Source organism: Acinonyx jubatus, chromosome C1 (assembly GCF_027475565.1).
Source record: "Acinonyx jubatus isolate Ajub_Pintada_27869175 chromosome C1, VMU_Ajub_asm_v1.0, whole genome shotgun sequence".
Classification (NCBI taxonomy): Eukaryota; Metazoa; Chordata; class Mammalia; order Carnivora; family Felidae; genus Acinonyx; species Acinonyx jubatus.
In genome coordinates this window covers 24,456,003-24,481,015 of record NC_069381.1, presented here as the reverse complement: position 1 = coordinate 24,481,015, position 25,013 = coordinate 24,456,003, and the positions used below count along the sequence as shown (strand labels likewise).

Sequence of the window (25,013 nt, the reverse complement as noted above, 5' to 3'; positions counted from 1 at the left end):
CACCTCCTCAACTGACCGATGCCAGCAGCACCAGCTAGATGTTTTACAAACAATACCTCTGACATGCTAATGTAGGCATCATTGCCCTGCACTTTATGGTGAGGAACTTAAGGCCAGGATGGGTAGATAAAATGGCAAAGTTGGAGTTCAAACTCAGTAGGTCTGACTTCAAAGCCCAACATACCATGCTCCTTCACTAGCTTATCAACGGTGACCGCTCACCCTTCCCAGGCAGCCCGAGACCAGGGAAATCTTAAAGATCCAGTAACAAATTCCCAGTAGTGGGACTTCAGACACCTGCTTCCCAACACCAGTGATGGGGACCCACCCCCATCCACCGTACCTGAGCCAGGTGGGCCCAGCTTCTGCTCCTCCAGGCCCACCAGCTGCATGACACTTCCATTCTCTGCCAGCTCCCCCTTAGTCCTGTCTTCAGCATGGAGCCCGTTGGTGGGAGGAGCAGTAAGGGACTCAGCCCGAGGAAAGCTGGGCGAGGTGGATGGCGGGACTCCCACAGAGGGCTTGCGAGCCACGGGTGGGGGAGCTTTAGGTGGCTTCTTTGGGGCTTGGGGTGGCCACTGCTCTGAGATGTTCCGAAGTTCGGCCACCAGATTCCGCTGGAGGTCAGCCTGGGTCTCAGGGGACACTGGCCTCTCCAGCTGCAGCTTCTTGGTGCCCCTGGAGAATATGAAGCTGGCCATAGAGGCAGGGGACTGGGGAGACCGTGGCTCCACCTCAGGCGGTCCATTGGGCTGGGCACTCGCAGGGTCCTTGCTGGCAGCCAGACCGGAGGCCTTGAGTTGGACAGCAGCATGGAGCCCTGAGGAGGGGGCAGGCGCTGGGCTGGCCCGCCCTGACAGGGCCCTTCGTAGCGGCTTCTGGGGGGCTGACGGCCCAGAGGCCGGGGTTGCAGCAGCCGCAGGAGCGCCCACAGAGCGCAGCCGAACCATCTGCAGGAGTGAGGGCGTGACCAGGGGTGCGCCAGCATCCTCCCTGGGAACCCCGCTGCCTTTGCTGCAGCCCACCGGTTCCTTCCGTGGGAGCTTGGCCAAAAGCCCCGAGACAGAACCAGCTGGAGGTGGGGCTGGTGGAGCCGGAGGAGGGTCTGGGGAACCGTGAAGCTGGCTCTGGGAAGAGACAGCAACTGAGAAGGATGAAGCAGCCAGGGATCTAACAGGCTCTGGGGGGCCTGAAGGGCCTGCAGGCTCAGGGCCAGCCACAGAGAAAAAGGCCTCCTCAGGTGGGGGGAAGTCAGCCATGGAAAGGTCCTGCACCTCCGGTGCAGGAGGCGGGGGTGGGGGCCAGTTGGGGTCTTGGAGGGGCTCCTCAGCAGTCTCTGGGGCAGATGGGGCCTCAACGACCTCAGGCTTCTTAGTGGGTGGGGGGGGAGGATGATAAGATGGAGGTGGGGACGGTGGGGGTGACTGGTCTTTGGGGGCACTGGGTGACTCCTGTGGCGGGGTCAGGGAGGTCTGCGGAGTTGGTGGGGACTCGGGACTCACATCAGCAGTAGTGGCAGGAGCGGGGGCAGCTTGTTTAGGACTCTTGGACTTGGAAGGGGGTGGGGAGAAAGGGGCGGGCACCTTGGGGTGAGGAGGTATGGCAAACCTGTCACCCAGGGCAGTCGACATCTGTGTACCAGACCAGTCTGAGGGGGCTGGGTCAGAGGATGAGGAACATAGAGATGTGAGGGAAGAAGAGACAGAGGCCCCAGGGGAACGAAGGGAAGTGACACGTTCTGGTTTAGGGGGTTGGGCCTTGCCTGGGGAAGCAGGGGCCCCTGTTAGACCCTTAGGAGGGAGGGTAGGAGTACCACTTTGGCTCGAGTACCCACTGGAGGGTGAGAGCGTCCGTTCTGGGGAGCGTGGGGGACGCTGGGAGCCACCTGGAGACAAGCCAGGCACCCAGGTGCCTGCTGAGTTGGAGGGACACGGAGCTGCCCCCGTCCCTTCTGCCCCACCAGTGGTGGGTGGCCGAGGCAGCTGTTGCTGCTGCTTCCGCTCAGGCCTGGGCGGCAACCCCAAGGGCCCATCGGGTGCTGCTGAGCCCCGCTGATGGAGTGAGTAGGTCCGGCGGGGAGGTGGGGGGGGCCTCTTCAGCTTACGGAGGGACACGCTCCGGCCGGACAGCTGCCCACTGCTCCGAACGCTGACAGTGTCAGAGGCATCGGCGGTGCTGCCCCCGCTGGGAGAGCCCCTCCCACTGCCCGCCTGGGGAGGGGGTGCCGCGCTACTGCTAGCCAGAGAGCCCTCGGGCTGACCCTCAGAGCCACCCTTAGAGGAGAGGGTAGAGCCATCAGACACAATGGTCTCAGAGGATTGAGAGTGGCTCCAGGTGTCACTGGAGGAAGAAGGATGGCGGCTGCGGGGCCGCGGGCTGGAGGCCGAGGAGAAGCGGCCCAGCGAGCGGACAGAGGCCGGGCTGGCCGACAGCAGGCTGCAGCGGCTCAGTGTGCGCAGGCTGCAGCGGCCCAGGGCCACCACGTCCACCGTGGGCGGCAAGACAGCATGCGGAATCAGTTTTGACAAGTAGGTGGCCTGGGGCGAGATGGACATGGCTGGGCTCAGGGGTTCTGGAGGCCCTGCCCCTCCTGTCAGTCCGGGCACCGCTAAGGACATGGGCCGTGTCACTGGCGGGGGCCGGGCTCCTGTGGACCGCCCAACGAGGGTGTCATCCCGGTAGACGCGGTCGATGTGGCGCTGCAGCATGGCCTCGGCCTCGGCACCGGCCTGGGCCCGTGCCTCCAGCGCCTGCAGGGACACCCGGGCCCCTGTCCCTGAAGCCAGGCCCGCTGGACGGCCATCCACCGTGGGGATGCGGACGGCATCCCGAGGACCAGGAGGCCGAGGGGTACCTGGTGCCTCACGCTCGTTCCGCAGACCTGCGAGGGACAGGGAGGACCGGGGGGTCAGCGGAGGGTTCAGCCAGAGCTCCCGACTCACCACCACTGCCCTCCTCCCCGCCAGGCTCACCGAGTTCCTTCTGCACATGCTGCGGCAGTCCCAGCACCGTGCTCCGCCTCTCGCGCCTTCGCCGCCCCGACTTCCCGGACGATTTGGAAAATGAGTCATGGGGTCGGAAGGTGGACCCTGGGGGCCAGTCCAGGGGGAGAGAAACCGTTAGAGCAGGTCTCAGGACACATTTTGCAGAGCACTACTTCTGTGGAATCACTAATCAGTGCTCTGCAAAAAAAGATTTCCATAATCAAGGAGGCGTGGGCCAAGCTAGGTTAAACAACACTAAACACTTCTTTTCTAGAAGGCTGATAATTTCCAGTGATAATTTCCACTTAGTGAACAATTATTACGTGTTAGCATGCTGAACACTTGGCACTCGTTCCAATAATGTAAGTACTCTTAACCTCATTTTTATAGAACATCAAACCAAAGATCAGAGTAGTTAAGGGTTGGCCCAAGGTCACACAGCTGGGAAGCAGCAACACTAAGCACAAACCCAGGTTTCCTGACTCCTAACTGTCCTGCTTTGCAGTTAATGTGCATGGTGAGTCTCCAAGAAAAATGCAGGATACTGTGTTTCCTGGATTCACTGACTCACAGAGCCTTGGGAAATGCCAGATGAAGAGGAAATGGGGCAAGGAGCAGGTGCTGGGACTGAGGTAGTGCCCACTGCCCCCTCCCCCGCCAGGAATCCTGGCTGGTGAGCAGACACCTTTGCGCTGGATCATCTCTGAGCGGATGGAGAGAGCGTCCTCTGCTGTGGAGCTCTCAGCCGTGTAGGATGTGGTCTGGCTGCAGAAAGAGATGCTGTCTTCATCTGGCCCCATCCGGGAGGACTGTTGAGGGAAGAAGGAGATCAGGCCCCGGCCTCAGACATCCCAGAGGCCTACGTGGGCCTCTGCTGTTGCCTCTTCAGGGCTTCCCTTTGGAACTTTTGACTTGGATTCTCCCCAGCTTCACCTAGCACTGAGCGGGTTATCAGCTGGACTAGCCCTGAGGGGTCATCTAGTCCAGCCCTTCGTGATACAAAAAGGAAACTGAGATCCAAAAGGGTTCAAAGACCATACTTGCCAGAGATTCAGCAGGAAGGGAAAAGCAGAGTCAGGACTGAGCTGGGGGCAGAGCTCACCTGGATGCTCTGGGTGTCTCCATGGTCCCAACCACCTTTATTCAGTTTCTGTTTTTCTGGAAGACACCAGAAAAGTGTGTCGGGCTAGGTCCCTGACCTTGGAGAGCTAAGAGGGATACTGGAGGGGAAGTGAAGGCTACCTTGGTGCTGGAGGGAACGGAGCCCCTCCTGGGCCTGCGTGTGCAGCTCTTCGAGGTGAGGTGGTCGCCCACTGGGGAAGAAGACATTGTCCTGGTGCTCATCCACTACAGACCCTGGCCCCTGGCCGGACCCCACACTTAGACGTTTGTCACTCTCAGTCTTGGCAGAGCCTAGCGGAACGGAGGAGGAAGAGAAGTGAGGCCTGGGGTTGCACAGGCTCCACCACAACACACCCCCAGTCCCAAGACTGCACACGGTCCCTGCACACACATGCAAGGCCTGCTTCCCCCAATCTGTAGACACAACCCACAGTTCTGAGTTATACACGCGATACACACAGCCCCCATGCACATATGCAAACTGTACCCAAGAGTACACATCTGAGCACCCACACCACACAAAGTTCCCCATACCCAGGGCACACAAGCCCACCATATATGCACACAACACCCACAGGCTTCAGGACATACACAAACAGCATCCCAGTATAAACACATCTGGGAACCGACATCGAACACAGGGGCCCCCAGAGAACACAGCCAGCCCCTAGGTCTATACACAACAGCTACAGTTCCCATTCTGTACATATACAAACAATACCCAAGTACATACACGACTGTGTATCCGCATGTCACACAGGGCCCGATGTAAGGCACCCTGTACACACATAGCCCGTAGCAAATACATTGTCTTGTCTCCACACCCCGAGCTTTACTTTACAGAAAAAAAACCACCCCTTTCAAACACCCCCTTGGCCCAGGCCCAGGAAGACACTGTGGGACACTAGGAAAGGGTGTGGGCTTTCAGAGGTCACAACCAGAATTCCCAGGAAGTCCTGGTAGGAGGGACAAATAAGGGACATGGCCTCTTATGTCCCCTACTCACCCATGTGGCTATCCCTTAGAGGAAAGAAGGGGAGGGGAGAAGGCCCTCCTCCGGGCCCCTCTAGCCCCAGACAAGGCAGCTCCAGCCTCTCTTGGGAGAACAGTCCCAGGCATCCCCCTCTCCTGGAGGCCCCAACCCCTGGTGCAAAGGAGCCAGGGATCCATTACAAAGGATCCTGTTACAGGCCCCGCCCATGGGGAAGCTGGTCATCTAATCCTGGGAATAGGGGGCTGTGTCAGCACTTTGCAGCCCCAGCCCCCCTTTTAAATGGAACCCACAACATAAGCAAAAGCGCTGGGAGGGTCATGTGACCTTGGCAGCACCTTGTAGAGAGGGGCAGGAACAAAACAAGCCCTTTAAAGGGCCACGCCCCAGGATGAGGGTCTTCAGCTCAGACACCTGCCCATTTCTTCTTCCTTGGCCCACTCTTCAACAGCCAGCTCCTGCCCAGGGAACCTGCAGGAACCCTACAAGGTCAGAGCTCCTAAGTCTCCCAACAATCCCAATGAGTCTCACCTAATCCCTGCATTTTACAAATTGGGGAAACAAGATCGATGGAAAGGCCTTGCCTACGGTCATCCAGCAAATCAGAGCCAAGACTAAACTCCAGGTTCCCAGAGGGGACACCTGGACCACACTCCAACCAAGGACATTTGCTTGCCCGCCTCCCCCCCGCCCCACCACCCCCGGCGAAAGTCCGATAAACCATGGCCCCCATGTCTTAATCCAGGCCTGAAAGCCCAGTTCCTAGAGAAGCAGTAAGCAGGCATAGACCCCGCCCTCCAAAACTTCTCTAGGGGCCCCACCTTGGCCTCTAAACAGCGTTTCAATGATCACGCCCCAAATTCCAGGGGCACTACTTTTCTCTCTTCTCTGCTCCCCACATCCCATCCTTCCACACATGCTGATTGACCTGGAAGAGGGTGCCCTGCCTCTCAGAACTGAAGTACTAGGATGTACCCAGTACAGTGTGGGTACCCCTGAAGGGAGGCAGTCTCACCCAAGGGCTGCAGGCTTCAAGGTCAGAGACATCTGGATCCATCCTCCCAAACCCAAGCAGGGCCCAGACAAAGGCAGCGGAAAAGGCGCTGGACAAAGGCACAGGGGAGGACAGGGTAGTCTGGCCTCATTACTGCCCCCCATCCCCCACCAATTAGCCTTCCCCGGCTTTGATCCCCTTTTTACAGAAGGCTCTGGCAAATAGAGGTGTCGGGGTCCTTCTTTTCCCCCTCCCCAGCCACACCCACTCACCCTTCTTCTTAAAGAGCCCGAGGAGCACCGGAAGACGGCGGCCCAGGAACACCACCATGACTGCGGGCGCCACTCGGGCCGTCCCCTATTCCGACCTCTTCGGAGCGCCGGGCGCCGCCTTCACCATAACCCAGCACCGAGTGGTGCGAGTCGCCCGCCCAGCTGCAGAGCCAGCGCCAGGCAGGGGAGGGGGAGGGGCTGCTCTCCAGGTCCTCCTCCCACCTGCGCCACTGGTCCCGCCCACCCACCGACCCCGCCCCTCAAGTGGAGTGCAGTAGCAAGAACCATCCCAGATTCTCACGGGGAAACTGAGGCCCCGAGTCTGCAGATGCTCGGCTCTGGTGGAGAGTATGACTAGCAGGGCTGAAGACACTCAGTCCCAGGAGCAGACCATTAACCCGTCCCCAAGTCCTTTACTAAACCATCAGGGGCCAGACCTATGGCAGGGGTCCCAGCTGCCAGATGGTGGGTGGAAGAGCCACTAAAATACACTTGGCATGATCCCCAAGTCCTCCTGGCTGGTGAGGGTAATTCCCTGGGGAAGGAACTCAGAGGTGGAGCAGCCAGGCAGCCCAGAACTGCCTGTGATGGCAAGTTCACTGGCGAAAGCCGCTGGGACACAGCCCAGGACACAGTACTAGGAAGCCAGGGAGATGCCCAGAGCAGAAACACAGTGGCCGGTGGGAACAACTCCTCCTGTGTATGTTCGGGACTTTCTTCCCACTTTGGTCAGGTGGAAGCAGCCCAGAGAAGCACTATGAACTATCCAAGGTCACACCGCAGAGGTAGGCTTCATCGTCCCCCCTCCTGCTCTTCCAGCCCAGGATCCTTCCCACTGCCCTCACTCTGTGACTTGGTGACTCTGATGAATCACCAGGTAGGGAGAACAGAACTAGCCAAGAAACCAGCTCACAGCTGAGGGCAGTAAAAGTGGAAGGTGGGAGGAGGGAACTGGAGGGAAGTCGGGCTCAAGTTCAAATCCAGCTCCATCACACACAAGTCATGACCTCAAATGGAAACAAGGCCAATAAGTCCTCTTTATAAGACAGTTGTACCCATTCATTCAATCAGCAGTATTTATCGAGCTAGTACTGAGAGCTATAGCAAATGGAGAACTTTGTCTTGGTCACCAGTACATCCCTAGCATCTAAATCAGTGCCTGTCACATACTGTGAGTTCAATAAACATTTGATGAATACATGAATGAGGTAGACTAACAATATAATTTTAGATTAGTGAAGACTGGGAAGCTATGATAGAGAAGGGGGTGCCTATAAGAGGCATCAAGGAAAGTCTCTCTAAGGAAAGGACATTGGAACCAAGACTTGAAGGAGGAGGAGCCCGCCAGGGCAAGTGCTGGGCACAGAGCCCTAGGGACAGAAGAGCAAGTGTCAGCCTTGAGGCAGGAATTGGGGGGGGGGGGGTCTCCCAGAATAGAAAGGAGGCCAGTGGGGCTGAAATACGGTGAGCAAGGGAGAGAATGACAGGAGCCAGGTCAAGGTGGGGCCCGGTAAGCCATGGCAGAGTCTGGCTTTTATTCAAAGAGCCCCAGGAGGTCAACAATGAAGGTTAAACTGGGTAGGAACAGTGTTAAGAGATCCCCTGGGCAACTCCAAAAAGAGTAGCTGAGAAGGTGGAAGAGAAAGTCTGTGAAGTGCTGTCCCCCAAACTTAACCTCAGGACACTCCTCTCTCACCACACTTTTCTCTCTGAGCCCCTAAGGATCTAAGAATTCACAGTGGCTCTCATGCTGCAAGACCCCTCTGCAGCCCCTTCCCCATTCGCTGCCCCACCTCTCAGACCACTCAGAGGATGAGCCCTTGCTCTCTAGAAAACAAACTTTTATGCAGCTGGATAGTATGTAAATCCACAAATCACTTCAATCTAAACAACAATCCTAAGAAGTGGGCACTTTTTTTTTGAGAGACAGAGAAAAAATGCTGTCATAGTTGGGAAGGGGCAGAGGGAGTGGGACAGAGAATCTTGGGCAGGCTCTGAGCCCAGTGTGGAGCCCGATGCGGGGCTTGACCTCAGGACCTCACGACCTCGAGATCATGACCTGAGCGGAAATCAAGAGTTGGACACTTAACCGACTGTGCCACCCAGGCATCCTGGAAATAGGCCCTTTTGTCCCCATTTTACAGATGACGAAATGCAGGCTAGAAGGGGCAAGCTGGGAAAGGGCAAGGTGGTATTTGCACTCAGGACAACTGGAATCCAAAAGTTATGCTCTGTCTGCCATGCCAGCTACAAACCCTATCTCCCCTCTGAACAAGGGCTGAGGGACCCTCTCATCCCCAGAAATTCAAAGTTTCTTGGCCACAGCCTCCCCTCTTCCCTCTCCGAGGCCAGACTCACCTGCCCCCTTATTAGTCCCGCTCAGACTGAAAAGAGCAATAGGCCTCATACTTGTAGGGTGATTAATGCCAGGTGCTGGGGGAAGGCAGTCTCTGCCCTCCTGGATCTTACAATAGCCCTTGGAGGCAGGTTCTCGAGGATTCTCTCCCATTGTTGATCATGGACCTGTGAGGCTCCGAGAGCTAGGTGACTTCCCAAGCCCTGGCTGGCTCCAAAACTGAAGGCTTTACCCACACAGGACACAGTCATCCTCAGCTACCTGCTAACCAAGGAAACTCAGGGCTGAGCTCCACTCAGGGCATGGGGGAACATCAGCTCAAGGTCTCAGGCCCAAGCTGGCAGTCAGGGCCACAGCTGCAAAGTCCCAGAGGATCCAAGGCTCTCACACTTGATAACATCTGGTTGCTCCAGCAACACCCCTCCCCCCACACCCACAGCTTGGCCAGAGCCTGAGGCCTCTCTGAGCCTCGCAAGGCAAGGCAAGGCAAGGCTCGGGTCCACACACCTGTGACTTGCTTAGGGTGGAGCTCAGCAACCAGAGTCTCCAGTGGAGGGCAGGGACCTCACAAAGAAACTGGGGCCCAGAGAGTGGAAGGACCTTGCCCAAGGCTGTATTTAGAGCCTTCTGCCCTGGCACAGTCCAGAGGTGCAGCCTGGGGCTGAAGCTCCTGGCTCAGCCTGCAGCCTCCGCCTCCCCTCCTCCCCCACCTGCCGGAGGAAGGAAGCTTCCTGGATCAGAGAAGACACCTTGCTCTCGGCCACACCCCCTAACATGAAGGGCACACCAGGAAGCACACATGCAAGTTTGTGAGCTCAGATATAGTCCAACCAGCAGAAGTATGTGCGCCTGCACCTCCAAAATGTCCCACTGGGCCCCCCCACACACAGGTGGGTGCTCACAGGACCACGTCCACAAAGCACACCCAGGCCACCCTAGTCCGTGTCCTCACACAGGAGCAGGACCGCAGACTCACGCAGGGCCCAGCCAGGTGGCTGTGTGTACACAAAGGCAGGTGCATGTACCCACCACTGTGGAGCTTTCCTGAGCTTGGGGACAGGGAAGAAAGGGGGAGGGAGCCCCCAACCCCCAAGGCCAAGGGCACATTTGTGCGCATGCGTACACACTGTCTTGGCAACATCCTCCATGGGGTGAGGCCTCAACCTGCCCCATTCCAGAGCAAGGGGCGGGGGTGGTGGCGCGCCCACAGCCAGGCAGGCCTGACTCAGGGGAGAGGAATGACGGGGGGGAGGGAACAGCTGCCCAGGTGGCCTTACTCAGGAGCTGGAGCCCTCCAGGCCTGGGCCTGACCCCGCTCCCCCACCACATTTGACCACTGGCCAGGCCCGGGAGCCAGGATTCAGGGTGTTCAGAGGTCCTAAGCCCCTCTGTACTGGTGAACAACCCAGGGCCTTCCAATAGGAGCAGAACCCAGAACGTATGGAGATTTTATTCTCCAAGACAAAGGGAAATGAGTATAACAAAAACCTTCACGTGGAAGTTTCTCTTTCTCTTCAGTCTCACAGAACACCCAACAAAAAACCTGAAAGGTATGTCTGACTTCCCTTTTCACAAAGAGCACAAGGAGGCTCCAGGGAAAGTGACTTGCTCAAGGTCACTCAACCAGGAAGTGGCTGAGCCCACAATGGAACTTGGGTCTCACTCCAAACACTGCAATGGTCCTAAGTCCGAGGAAGTTAAGGGATCAGGGGGGCTGCATGCAGCCTCAGTCCCTGCCCAAAGAGGGGGAGCTCTGCACCCCACTTCTGCAGAAGGGAAATCCCCCTCCTACCTCCCCTCAGTGGGAAGCCCCACCCTAGAGCAGAGCTGCAGAGCTGACAGGCCAGTTTTAAGGTAAATATGGGGGGGCAGGGAGTGCCCCAACAAGGAGAGGAGGATCCCATGCCTCAGGCGGCTGCAGGAACCAGCAGTAGTGCAGGGAAGAATTAGCTACAATAATATTAATAAATGTCATAATGAGTTTCCGGGTCAGTATCTGCTCCTGACAATGACATAATAATCTCTCTGGGCCAAGGTGCGAGTCTCAATTTCCAAAAACCCTTTCCTTTGTTCCTTCAAGGCACAATTATCCCTACCTTATATATGGCGGAGAGGCAGCCACGATGAAGTCAAGAGGGGAAAAGCCTGGGAATCAGGAAGCCTGGATTAGAGGCCTTGGACAAATGAATCAGCCTCTCTGGGCCTCAATCTCATCTGTAAAGGACCAACACCTACCTCATGGAGTAGCTGGGAAAGCCAAAGCCACACAACCAAGTGTAAGCACAAAGTGTGGTCCTCAAGGGAGCTTCTGCCTCTCCAGGGTGTAGGGGTGGGTAAAGGTCTCTCTCAGGCCCCTCTGCCTTTCTACTGGTAACAGGATAATAAACTCACATGTATTGATAGTACCAACTGATTGAGACACACATGATCTCACTAAATCCCCCTTGCCATACAGAGGCACTCCCTCAGGGTCAGTGACTTACCTAAGGTCACACAGCTAGTAACTGGCAGACTCAGGGTGTGTGAACCCAGCTCTGACTGGCTGCAAAATCCTGTTCTTCCCATGCCACCAGAGGCCTCCACTCCCACCCACTTCCGGAGCTCTCTTCAAATCCCAAGTGGCCTTAAGGACCATTATTAAGATAAAGCCTGATAAGGGACACTTTAACAAGAGTTCCCTATCAGCTCCTCAGTGACTTAGTCCTAATCCTCCTGTTTGGGAGGGAAGGGAATTCCAAGCCCAGACCAGAGACCCCAGGGCCCTGGGAGTCAAGAGCCTCAAGGTTTGAGTTCTCACTGCCCCTCAATTGCAGCATGATGCTGAGCCAGTACGTGCCCTTTTCCGAGCCTCAGTTTCTTCATCTATGAGATGGGAGGGTCGGAGAAATGATCTCTAAAGGTCCCTTAGCATGCGGGCTCTGCCCCTAGGAGGGTAGTGTCCCCCACTTTGGGTCAGGGCCTGGGGCAGCAGCGGGGGGGGGGGGAGGGGGGGGTGATCCCTGCTACCAGAGAGGGCTGGGCCAGCCCCTTGTCTGCAAGCCCAAGGCTTCCACAACCAAGTCCAGACACACTGTTGGTCACAATCTCTCCCAGGAAGGGGGAGGAGATGTAGGGAGAAGCTGGGGGGTAGGTGAGTAAGAGGAACAGGACTTTTCCCAGCTGTGGGACCTACCAAAGACCCCTGGTGCTCCAAGTACAGAGGCAGGGGGAGGGATGAAAAGAATTCCAGGTGGTCTGACTCCACCAATGACTTAGTCTATTCCCTCAATCTCCCAATCAGCAAGATGGAAACAATAAATCCCACGGGGGCAGGGGAAGGGGGTGGCTGTGTATAAACCTGACAGTACAATGTCTGGGAAAAAGAGGAGGATCAGGGGCAACTGGGTGGATCAGTCAGTTAAGCATCCGACTTTGGCTTAGGTCATGATCTCCCGGTTCTTGGGTTCAAGCCTGGCATCGGGCTCTGTGCTGACAGCTCAGAGTCTCCCTCTTCAGAGTCTCCCTCTCTCTGCCCCTTGCCCCCACTCATGTTCAGTCTCTCTCTCTCTCAAAAATAAATAAGTGTTAAAAAATTAAAAAAAAAAAAAAAAAAGAGGAGGGTGGTATGGTGGGAGACGCTCCCAGACTCCCAATTCACATCTTTCACCAATCCCCCAAACTTCCCAAGACCAGACGCCAGTGGGCCTGGGGAGGGACGGGGGTGTGGTTGGATTCCTGAGATCCAAGGCCAAACAATCCCAGCAGGTTAGTATCTTTCCAGCAGTGAGAAGGCCTCTCCCTGTCCACCCTTACCATTCCCTTTCATCTAAGGGCATTGATCCAATGGACCAGCCATTCCTTGAATCTCAGTTGTCCTTCCATTTCTCACCTGCTCCCTCTCTGAGCCCTTGGGGGGCTTCGGTGCTCTGTCCTCAACCCCTGCCCCTCTCCCACAGTGCTTCCTCCACTTGTGCTCCCCAAACCCCCAGGGCCTCGGGCTTTCTTTGCCCAGAGGACCTGCAGGCCCCTCAATCATAAGAAGGAACCCATCTATTCCTAAACTGATTAAGGGCACAGCCTTTAAAATTTGATAGGCTTGAGTTTGAATCTCAAAGCTACCTCCTTGCTGAGTGGCCCTGGGGAAGCGACTTCACTTCTCTAAGCTCCAGCTTCTTCATCTGTAAAATGGGAAGGATAATGGCTTCCAGCTTATTTCTATACCTGTTGGGGGACAAATGAATTAACCGACGAAAGGGTTTAGCACAGAACCTCATTTTTATCTCTGAGTTATTATCTCTGTCACCAACCCCCCCAGCAAAGCAGCCTGGAGCATTAAGCCTCCACAGCCCTCTCTGGCCCATACGCCCAACATCTGATTAATCCCAGGTCCTATCACTTCTGCCGCCTCCTCCTCGGTGTGTCCGCAACTGCCACTCCTCTCCACTCCCACAGCCCCCACCCTGTCCCTAGCCCTCACCTCACCACCTCTCCCCTGGATTACTGCAACAGCCTCCAGACTGCTCTCTTGAGCTTCCACTCTCACTGCTCCACCCCCCAACCTGTCCTGCCTGCACCTGCCCTGTTCTGGCACCATCTTCCCAACACAACACTTTCATAGGCTCCTCCCTTGCTCAAACACCTTCACTGGCTCCCTATGGTCTACAGACTCCTGCCCTCTCTGCTTGCCTTGCATCCTTTCCCTCATCCTCTCACAAACTAATCAAATGGATAAGTACTCAAACCCCAGTCCCATACCTGGGCAGAGGCCCAGGCTGAGAAAGCCTTAACAATCCTCAGCACAAGTAAAACCAAAGGGATTTAAGTTTGCATTCACAATGGAATTTCTCTTCCCAGGCACAAGGAAGAAGCCTCAACCAGTTTTCTCTCCAGCCTCCATGCTCAGGTTCAACTCTTGCCTTTGTTCATGGCCAATTCCCAGAGCTGAAGAGCATCCCTGGTCATCTCTCTCTCATTTAATCAACAATCAGGACTCCCTCCAACCCTGTAGTTTCTTCGAAGGCCAAATTAAGACCATCTCTCCAGTTTTCTAAAACTAGCCCCAACCCAAAAGCCTTCTGGATATTCCTCAGCCCCCACACTTACTTCTCTGTTGTCTTGACATTGCTTTCTGGTTTCTTAGGACCACCTTAAAGCCTGGTTGGTGCCTGAGTTGCAGCAGGAACTGTAAGAGCACAGGGACTAGTGGGCAAGAGACTGTAAACCTAGTCCTCTCATCTCTCTCTCTCTCCTACCACAAATGGTCACAAGTCAGCACCCACAGTTGGTTCTCAGGAAACCATCAGATTAGAGTGGCCACGGGAAAGCAGGGGAAGAGCCCCAGCCCCACCCCTTGGTGCAGAATCTAAGAGAGACAGGTGGTCAGATGGATTTCAGGATTGCTGGGACAGGGAGACTACTGGAGGGTCCTGGAGTCTCTCATCAATCCACTTTCTGAGGAATCCTCAGAGTCTACCAGAACATAATTAACCCTTTTCCTACTGTTACTTTGATCATCACTGTTATTCTTCAAACCGCTACTAGCACATGACCTTAGACAAGCCCACCTTCTCTATCCATAAAATGGCTAGACAGAACCGTAAGGGTCCCAGAAGTCGCCTAAGCTATGCCCCCCTAATTTCACAGACAGGCCCTTCCGTGGGAGCCAGGAGGTCCAGAGGAGTGAAAGCAATCTGCTCAAGGTCACCAGAGCCCATACCAGAGTCACACTGAAAATCCAGACCCCCCAATTCCCAGCACAGGTTCTATCTGTCACCCCCTGCCCCCGTGTGGAGGGATGAGATCATCAGGCTCATTTCAGAACCTCTAGGAATGTGGGCCACCCTGAGAAGACATGGGTGGATTCTCCCACCACAGCCAAAGGAACCCCACCCCACCTTCTCCAAGATTCTTCCACTCCCAAAGGCCAGAAGGAATACCTGCCTCTGTTGGAGATCCCCTTATCTTCCTCAGGGGGAAAAGCAGATCTAACCCCCAGCCCCTACCCCATCTCTGGATTCACCAGGTAAGGGAACTGGCCACCCTCAACAGCCCCTCCTCCAGCAACCCTTGGGACTCTGGGGGATACCCTGAACTGTCGCACCTGCTGGGGGAAACCAGGAATCCTATCTCCCAACCCTAGAGTTGGAAGCCTTCTCCATTCTCCCCCTCCACCCACCCCCCACTTGGAGGCTGGAATGTGACCCGCGGAGGGATCCCGCAGCACGCCGGGAAGGGCTGCGTTCCAGCTCGGTGGCTGCACTGAAAGGGGGGACATGCGGCAGCGACCACGGGAACCGCGGGTAGGGGGAAGGGGGACGACAGGCAGCAGCGACGCAGGTGGGGGTGGGGAGAGAGCCCAAAGAACCAGTCCAACTCCCAATCACGCCAAATGGAGGCGGCCCATAGTCTCCAGCCCCCTGGTTTCCTGCTTCTCTCCTGCACCTTTGTCTCCCGTCCCTCCTGCAAACTTTCAGCCCGTTGGGGGCTAACAAGTGTGAGTGTGAGTGTGAGTGTGAGTGTGTGTGTGTAAAAGTGCCTTAGGGTCGGTCTTTGAGCCTGAGTGTGGGAGTCTGGTTGGTTGTGCAGTTCTGAACCCGTGGGTACATCTATGTGCCTAAGACGCTGGGCAACTGTACCTACATGACTGATGTGTGTGTGCGAGTGTGCGAATCTGCGCGTGTGGTATAATTCCTGTGGCTGTGTAAACCGTATACCTAGGTGTATGTACCTGTCTCAGGGTCTGTGCGTTCTACAACGACGCTGTGGGTGTAAACGTGTATGCGATTTTGCGTCTGCATGTCCGTACATTTGAGTGGGTGTTGTGTGTGACTGTGTAAATTGTGAACATGGACGTGCCCGCCCGTGGGTATTCGCATGTACGCGTGTCTCTTTGCGCATGTGAGGGGTGGGGTCTGTGCGGGGGATTCCCGGCCCCCCACACTCACACCCACCAAGCCCCGGGAGGGGGCAGCAGCGGTGGCGGCGGCTGCGGCAGGGAGACCCTCCTCCCCGCCTGCCCCGCCCCCACCCCCGGCCCCTACCTGCCGGCCGCTTCGCCGACCGCCCGAACCGCCAGAAGCTGCGGGCCCGGGGGCCGCTGGGGGCCTTCCTCTTGTGGTGTGAGTTGCCCATGGCGGGCGCGGGAGCCGGCGCGGAAACCCTAGCGCAGCCCAACCAGCCCGGCCGCCGGGCCCGCAGCCCCGGGAGGGAAGCAGAGAGACGCGCGGGCGGCCACCGCAGGCGCCCCCAGCCCCAGCTCAGCCACGCCTCCAGGCTTTGCGGCCAATGGCCGGGCCGGGGGCGGGGACGGTGGAGGGGCGGGGCCTGGCGCGCGTCCCGTAGGCTCCACCCCTCCCGGGACCTGGGAGACCAGCTGAGCCACCCCACCCAGAGCGCTCGGGAAAGGCCGGCGTGTCCAGGTGGGGCAGGCGGGTCGCCAGCTCTCTCAGCCCAGCGGCCGCCTCTCTGAGGACTGCAGTGGCGCCCAGAGAACGAGGGCCAGGTCTCCAGACAAGGGGGGTCCGGAGCCCCGCTGCTGCTGGGGCCCACCAGCCACCACCCCGTGAGTGTCACGTGTCTGTGTGTGTATCTCCTGTCTCTGTGCCTGTGTGTACACATGTATCGATCTGACTGTATTTCTGTCTTAATAGTGTTTCAATAACAGCATCCTTTTATATAGCGCTATGTGCTAGGCACTCTGATAAACTGCTTTCATGCCACAAAACAATTTTATAAGGTAGGTAGTTTTATCATCCCCGTTTTACAGATGGGGAAATAGGGGTTCCATGAAGTCAGCTGACTAGCCCAAAGTCGAACATCAGTAAGCTACAGAGCTAGGACTCAAACCCAGACTGACTCCAATACCCACTGATCCATGCTACTACCCCTACTGTTTATCTGTGCCTCTGCATAACCTTGAAGGAGGGCATGTAATTGGGCATTGGTAACTGTATGCTTGAATGTGGCTGTATAGTTGTGTACCTGTGTACATACCTGTGACCCTGAACGTGTGGGTTCCTCTGTGTAATCATCCGTGTGCATCTATCCAGATCACTGAGTCTGTTTTCAAACATCTGGATATGCGCTTTTGTGTATCCACCTACGTAACTGTGGCAGGCTCTGTCACATTGTGTCTGTGTGTGTAAGTAATGGAGTGTATAGGTAAACATGTGAGGCCACTCATGTGTGTGTGCCCCCCACTCATCTCCCCTTATACAAGTCTTCATCTTTCAAACCTAGGCCTCGCTTCACCTCTTCTAAAAACCTTCCAGGCCACCAGGCTATCCTCACCTCTGTGTCCTCATAAACGCCCTTGTGCTCAGGGCTCAGCAGCCTAGGCAGTGACTCTCCTTTACCATTGCTCTGCCCTGTCTCTCCTACTAGGGGCAGCATGGTGTAGCAGAGAGACTGCTGGGCTAGAAGTCCAGAGCCTTCAGTTGTAATCCCCATATTGCTCATCCTTTCTGCCACCTGGGTAAGCCCGTCCACTGCACCAAGCTGCCTCTTATGCCCAGTGGCTCCAGGGCACCCTGTCCCTCCCTGCAAAATTGGGGAGTCAAGCCCCACCCTCCTTCAGGTCCATGCCTTGCTAAGAGTTTGCGATTAACAACAGTGCAGTCCCCGAGGGGTTATATTTTATTCATCCACTCATCACGCACACACTATATACCAAGATGTGTGCACCAGGTTCCCGCTTTGCAGAGAAGAGGGTCCTGGCGTCAAAGCTGGGAGACCTCGGAGTATCTGCTAGCCCAATTCCCCTAATTTACAGATGGGGCCCATAAAGGAGAAAGGTGGTATGAAGGAGCAAAGAGAACACTCAAGGGTAACGTCCAGATGTCTTGACATAAGCTGGGCGAGGGTGTATGCAAAGAACTTCAAAGGATGTCTGGAGTGCCTTGGCCTTTGCAGGAGGCTTTGCAGTAACTGCCCTGCCCCCAGGTCAACTCATCTCCCACCACACCCCTCATCAGAGCTCCAGGTGCACAAAACTGCTTGCCACACACACACCCATACACACCTCCAAGCCTTCCCACACGCTTCTTCCTCTTCCACCTTTGCCTGGAAGATTCCTCATTTTCCTCAAGATCCCGCTGGACAGTCTCTTCCTCCAGGAAGTCTTCCTTGCAGCCCTCCTCCCCCAGCTCAGCCCTCTGTGCTCCCACAGGCACTAGTGCTGCACTCTGATAGAACTGATCACACCTCACGGCCCCCCAGCACCCTCTGCAACACCATTCCAACACTCGTCTCGAGACAACAGCTTGGTGTGGTATCTCCCTTTCCAACCAGAAAACAAGTTCCTCGGGGACACTGATCGCCTCCCTCCTCTCAGTAACCCCAAACGCAGCACAGTGTCGGGCACGCAGCACGTCTGCTGTGTGGTGTTGAACAGGACCTGGTGGAGGCAGAGACGGTGGGGCTGGCCCGCTGACGCGGAGGAAGGTGGTGATGATGTCACTTAAGTACTGGGAAAGGTGAAGAGACACCGGCAGGAGAGTCCCAGTCTTACGTTCTTTCACTACAGAGGCTGTGCTTGCTCCAGGATCCTGGAGAAATAGTACTGCCCACAGCCAAGAGCATGAGAGAGCCTGGGGTAGGACTGTGGGAAGACGTAGCTGGTATGGAAGACCAGAACTCCTAGAAACCACAACACTGGGCTGAGCGCCTGGTGACTCTCTTGAACCATGGTGAAGACCTCGCCTAGCTAGAGGCTTGGAGGAGAGGGGTGTCCTAAGCAGACAGGGGGCCCTGTTTGGAGCAGACCCCAGCAGCAGCCTTCTGGGAATTATGCACTGTGCCAGAAAATGTGGGGGTTAAACCCTTTGCAAGCTGAGCTGTGTCTGTCTCCCCTCCATGCCAATCACAGGGCTGGGCACCTTGTGAGTAGGGCTGACAGCCCTTGATGAACCAGCCCCTGGGGGCAGTAAACACAAAAGCACAGAGACAGTGGAGTATACTAATGGGAGAGACCCAACAGTGATTTCATCCCTCCGGCCCATAGTAGCTGCTTCCAACCTGCTTCCAACTTACTTCCTCCCCCAAGTCAGCCAAGGGCCTAGAGGTGGCCGTGGGGTATGCTGGGGTACGCTGGTATGTTGACAGAAGGTGGAGGTGTGGATACCTGCTCTCCCTGCCCCACCACCGTCATGGTGGCCCAAACAATATACAATGCCTCCTCTCATTAGTTTTCATGGGCATGTGACAGGCCAGGAGCAGCTGAGACAGCTTTGAGGTTTGGGGAGAAGGGGATTTCCAGGGGACAGCTGGGTAAGGGGAGGCTCTCCCTCTGTCCTTTTCTGACAAGAGTGTAGATTTTTCTGGCCACCGGGCTTAGCCACCCCAGTTCAGCAAACTTTGCTGCCAGCCCTGCTTCAGGGGCAGGAGACGGACAGAATAGTGGGGGGAGGGCCCATCCTAGCCCGAAGGGGATTTCCAGAACACTGGGATGTGTGCCATGGGTGGGGATTTGAGGCCTCCATCAGGAGGGAGAGGGAGAGGCAGCTGGAATGAGCCCCTGAAGGTGTTGGAGGTAAGGGAGGGAGGTGGAGCCCTTCTTGGACTCAGCTTCCTGCTCATCTCATCCCACTCCTGGTAGAGGCACCTCTCTGGGGCCGGATTTTCCATTTGAAGTCTGAACAAAGGAGTAGGGAAGCTAAGGTCAGCCTGGCAGGTGAGGGTTCCTGCTCCACCTTTAATGCTGGCTGGCTGTGTGACCTTGAGCAAGACACTTAGTCCTCTGGGCCTCAGCTGCCCATCTGTATGTGCCATTATGGCAGCCTGCGGCATCTCAGGCCATCAACTCTGAGCATCTAGGATCCACAGATGCCCATGCTCTGGGGCCCATATCAGATCACCTAGCTATTACCCAAAGCCACTTTGCACCAGGCCCTGTGCTGGGCAGTGCAGAGGGAAAGGACCATCAACCCAGTCCTGTCCTCAGGGTGTTAAAACTATGAGGTATGGTGATTCCTGCAACCCACAGAACGCAGACAGGCAGCTGGCCCCAGCTCCTTGCAGGTGCCTTGCCTGATTCCAGCACTGCAAATCCCTCAACTCCAGCTTCCTTTCATCCTTCAATTTTTGTTTACATGTCACCTCCTCTGGGAAGCCGTCCCTGATATCTCCCTGGGATCACTGTGCTTCCCTCCTTTGTCACACTTCTTGACCCTTCATTACCTGTTCCGTGTCTGGTTCCTCCCTCAGATTGTGAGGTTCATGAGAACTGGGACCTTGTCTCTCATTCTCCCCAGAACAATGCCTGGCACACAGTATAGGTACTTATTACCCAATATTAAATACTTAATCAGTATTTTGAAATACAATAGTGAGGCACCCTCTCCCATCTGGGCCCAAGGCAGATAATGCCCATCCCTTCACAGGGGCCTGGAGGAGGTGGTCCCAGATTCCTCTAAGGAAGTCACTCCCCCATTGGCCGTATCCCACAGCAAAGAGAAACCTACCCCTAACAAATTGGCCCAGGCCCCAGGCTAAGGACACTGAGATGTCCTACCCAAGAAGGTGGCCAGAAAAACATATACTGTCCAATTCCAAATCCCTTAAGCACCCTGTCCTAGTCTGGAGGCAGTAAGTTCCCTGGGGGCCATCACAGAGATGAGAACACTGGTGCCAGGCCTTGAGAGCTGAGCAGGAGTTCAGTGGATAGAGAAGTGAAGATATGCACACCCGAAGTAGGGGAGACGGCACATGCAATGGCACAGAATGTGGAAATACATAAGAGTGTTTACTGAAAAGCAAACAGACACTCTCCTGTCCTTAGATAGGCAAAGTGTCCATTACCCAAAGTGCCTTAGGGTCCTGACTTTGTTTTGGAGCTCCTCAGGTCCCTTCCTCAGCAGAGAGAGATGGCGTTATTCACACTATTCTCCTGGCCCTCCTTACTATAATATCTAGGCCACTCGGTCCCAATGTCTTGTACATGACCGGCCAAAAGGCAGCCTCTCCTTTCCTGAGCATAGCTCCCACCCTCATGGCCCCAGCCCATCCTTAAACCAGAATTCTAGAGCCAGAGAGGCTGTCAGAGGCCATGAAACCCCATCTTTGTCAAGACGGGGCACGTGTGGCCCACCGTGGGGTGCCACAGAACGTGTACAGAGCACAACTCAAACTCAGGAGTCTCTCCACAACCCCACACCAAGGGCACTTCTCCCTGAGTGAGTGGCCAGAGTTCTTCAGGTGAAGCCTGCTGGACTCGGCAAGGTGGCTCCTGAATTCTTTGAGTACTGAAGTCCTCTAACTCTGATGCCAAGAATGATCCCACTCCCCACCCGGCCACTGTCCACTGCCCATGAGTAACCTTCTTCGGGAGGGCTACATCTCCTATGTACTCCTCTCCAGAGTCAGAAACACACCCAGCCTCATACTGTTTTGTTTGGAGACTGTGGCCTCTGGAGGCCGACTGAGTGCTTCTGTCATTCCATGCAGGTGGGGACCTTGCCTGTCTTGTCCCAGGTATCCACGTTACCCTGAACAGTGCCTGACACTACATAGTAAAGGATAGGTCTTTTTCAAATGAATGAAGCCGAGTGACCTATTTTCTCCCTTATAAATGGTAATAACTGCCCACCTCTCAGGCTGTTGTGAGGACAAAGGAAAACACTCATAAAGATGCCCAGCCGGGGTCTGCCAGAGAGCAGCCTTCTTGTTACTTCTTCAAGTTCGCCGGCACCCTGCTCTTCTGCGCTGCTCACCTCCTGCAGAGAGCCTCCCCTGATTATCTATTTGGGCTCCAGTCCTGGCATCTGTCCCAGAAACACTTCCTCCCCACATACTTGTCTGGAGTCCAGGTGATATTTCTGGAAAATATGGCTTCTTATTTGTTTACTTTTTCTTATGCCTGAGTCCTCTTGTTGGGCAGAGGTGAGATTCTTTCTGTGGCTCCTGCCTCAGTCATCATCACCACTACCACCATGGGCATCTGAGGCGTAACCAAGAGTGGATTTCCAAACATGGACCAGCTAATGTCCAAGACCTCAGCATCACAACCGCAGAAACTTGCTACCCTCTAGACCTTTCTCCACAGCTTCACAAAGCACTTGCATGGCTATTATCTAATTGGGTCCCTGAAACACCCCTGTAAAGCCAGGATTTATTATCCCTGTTTTACAGATAAGGAAACTGAGGCTTAGAGGGGTTTAATAATCTGCGGGTGTCACATAGCCTGGGAGGGGCAGCAGAGTTGTCCTGTCAGCCCTGAGCCTATTCCCTCCAGACTGGGTCCTTAGAGCTCAAGTGATTAATAGCGACCCTTTGCATTTTTGTGGTAACTTCACTTTCGCAAAATTTTCACGTCCCCTCTTTTGTTTGAGAATCGTACAGAGACAGAAATCTTGGAGTCACAAACCCACCAAGGCAACGTCCAACCAGAGGGTCACCCCTGTGAGAAGGTCCCCTGTCTTCCCTGAGCCAGTAATGGAATCAGTGGGACCACAGAGAAGTTGCTGCCCAACATCACAGGGCTTGCGAGCAACTGAGCCAGGATCTGGACTCTTATTTGCCTGACTCTCATACTCCTCCCACTCTGTCAACTTCCCTTATTCCTCTCTGGACCTTTTCCCTTCTGTAGAATGGGTTGGATGAAAAGATCTTTAAGCCTTACCCCCCCCCCCCCCCCCCCCCCGTCTATGTCCCACCTGTATGTCTTATTTATGAAAACGGTACCGGTTGGAGAGGCAGATGGTTGGAGTTCAAATCCGAGTTTGGGCAAATTCAGCACTCACTGTCACTGAGCCTCAAATATTTTTTCATCTGCAAATGGGCTCAAATGAGATAATGGATAAAGGGCTCCTGGCACATTCAGAATAATCAATAATTGTCAGATTTCCTCTCTTTTCTTTCTAAGTCTGTGCAGGGCAGTCCTGGAAGACAAGTGCTCAAAATTCTACTCTAAGCTCAGTTTCCCTATCTTAACTGTAGTGGAGTCAGATTAGGGGAGCCATGACCTGCATCTCTGGGTCTCTGGTTCAGAGACTGGGATGGGGGAGCTTCCCAGCAAAAGCTCCTAACCTCTCAAGAATTTTCTGTATATTCCTCCTTCCCATTTTCCCCAGTCTCCATTCTGAACATTTTCCCCAGAAATAGTTAAGCCTTCTTTGGGCTTCCCCTTCCTGATCAGCAGTGCCAGTGGAGATTAGAGAGATTGGATTCATTTCTCTTAATAAACAGAAAAGAAGTTGGGCCAGGCAGGTGACAAGGAAACAATTGGAATAATAGGAGGTTGGAGCAAAATGGAGCAGGACTTCCTCCAGTCATACCCAGGGCCACCCCCAGACCTGGGGAAACAACAGCCAGGGGCAGGGAGGTGTTTCCCATGCACGTGGGCTCAAATCAGGCCGACTGCTGCCCAGAAAGCCCAGTGCTACTGGATACCAAACACAACGCAGGGGGAGGCCTAGCCACTGAAGCAATGACAGATACCCCAGGAGGTTGGAGCAGGGACTTATAGGATCAGCTTTCCCAGCCCCTGCCTCCAGGCTGGTCTCTGGGGAAAAGGGTCCACTTCCCTGGGCTACACCACTAGCTTTCTATCTCCAATCCTCACAGTCTGACCACAATCCATCCTGCTGCAATTCTGACCCAAGCCCTCTTGAGAGGAGGATGACTTCAGACCGAATCCCAGTGGGACAGCCTTAGGACAGACTCGGGCCTCCAGTTGGGAGTACAGAGCCCTTGGAAACACCGTTCACCCAAACCCTCCCTCAGGGCTTGGCCCAGCCATCCCTGCCCCAGCACCCTGACTTCTATTTGTGCCTGGGCCAAAGGGGAGCAGGGCCCTCATCCAAAAGGAAGATCAGGCCGGATACAATCACACAAGAGGCTTTTCACCCTCTTCCTGACCCCTCAAATGTTCCTTCTAATTCTCCTGCAGAGGAGGTGGTTAAAGGACACTGGGAGGGTAAACACAGATGGGATGGGCCCGCACACACCGCCATTTCCTCACCTCTGGCACTGCAGCAGGAGCCATAGGGAAGGTAGACTTCGGAGCAAGGCAAGCCCCAAGGGAGCCCCACCCTCTTGCAGAGACTCATGCCCTACCCCTCAAACGGGAGACAGAAACAGAGGGGGGAAATGAGAAAAGAACCAAGCAAGTGCCCGAAAGAAAAGTGACCCCAGCAGGGATGAGCCAAGTCAGCCATCCGCCCCCCCCCCCCCACCTCCCCTCAGGCTGCCCATCCATCAGGCCAGAGAGCCCACAGACAGGGAATTGGCTGTTGTGTTTAAGTACCCGTCACAGCCCAGATACAGCTTCTCCGTTAATTTGGGCCTCAGTTTCCCCCATCTGTAAGCACGCTTCCAACACTGGCATGTTTCTACCAGGCCTGGGGGAAGGAGTGATGGGGAGGGGCGCCATGGTTCGTTCTCATCCGTGAGCTCACCACCCCAGGAGGTGGATGTTTGCGGTTTGGCCCAGGGGAGTGGTGAGGGGAGCCAGGTGGGAAAAGCTAACACAGTTAAGAACCTAAAGCATGCTATGCCCCCACGTTGGGTCCTTTGTGGGGCTGAAACACCTTTTGAGTGCAGTTGACCTTCCAGACCTGGAGGAACCCCCACCAGAGACGCAAGGCCACTTGCCTCTCCCATGGGCCCCAGGCCAGAGCCAAGTCTCTGACCCCCTGACTCAGCAGAGGGCAGAACCTGGGTGAGCCTGGGGGAGGGGGACTGCCTCACCGTCCCAAGAGCCAGATTGCCAGCACTTCCTGCTTAAACCAGGAGATTCCTGCCCCAGCCGGGGGGTCCCTTCTCTCCAGAACGGGGCCGGGCTGACTCTGGGAGATGCTGGCGGGGTGGGGCGCGCAGAATGGGGGTGCTCGGGCTGAGCCCCGGGCTCTTCGCTCCCCCCCGCCCCAGTGCCTAGAGGCTCACCCCTCCAACGCGCCGCGGACCCCTGGCGGAGCCACCCTGGCCGCACCCTCGGCGCCGCCCCGCGCGCAGCCCAGGTGCCCGGCCGCCTTACCTCGGCCTTTACCCTTGGCCCTCCTGGCCTTGTCGTCAGCCTTCTTGGCCCGGGGGGCGGCCGGTTCGGCGCCCTCGGCCCCCGTCGCCTTCTTCTTGCGCCGCTTGCCCCGCAGCCAGCTGAAGGCGCGCCGGAGGCCGGACGCGCCGGAGCGGGACTTCTTCCTGCGCGGGGGGCCGCCCGGACCCCCCGGCTCGTCGGCCGCAGGTGCGGCGGGGGGCGCGCGGGCCGCCATGGCGCGGCGGGCGGACCGGGAGGCGGGGGTCAGGCCCCCTGCGGCGGGGCACCCATGCGCGGGGCGGGCGCGCGGGCAGGCGGCCGCCACGGGGAGACGCGCGGGAGAAA

The 25,013-nt window shown here is 56.0% G+C and overlaps 1 protein-coding gene across 3 annotated transcripts in view; it reads right to left on the bottom strand.

The window, feature by feature from the left end:
• KIAA1522 (KIAA1522 ortholog) overlaps positions 1-25,013 on the bottom strand; it is a 27,333-nt gene extending 2,320 nt beyond the window's left edge. The window contains exons 1-6 of one of the 3 annotated variants that reach the window (XM_027059768.2): positions 24,669-25,013; positions 4,227-4,397; positions 4,087-4,142; positions 3,670-3,793; positions 2,973-3,089; positions 344-2,881 (exon numbers count right to left, since the gene is read on the bottom strand). In XM_027059768.2, the coding sequence (XP_026915569.2) occupies positions 344-2,881; positions 2,973-3,089; positions 3,670-3,793; positions 4,087-4,142; positions 4,227-4,397; positions 24,669-24,903 (3,241 nt within the window). In that variant the 5' untranslated portion in view covers positions 24,904-25,013. Of the gene's footprint in view, positions 1-343; positions 2,882-2,972; positions 3,090-3,669; positions 3,794-4,086; positions 4,143-4,226; positions 4,398-6,363; positions 6,585-15,738; positions 22,309-24,668 lie in introns of those variants that run through there. The other 2 variants (XM_027059769.2, XM_027059770.2) reach the window with 2 other exon arrangements.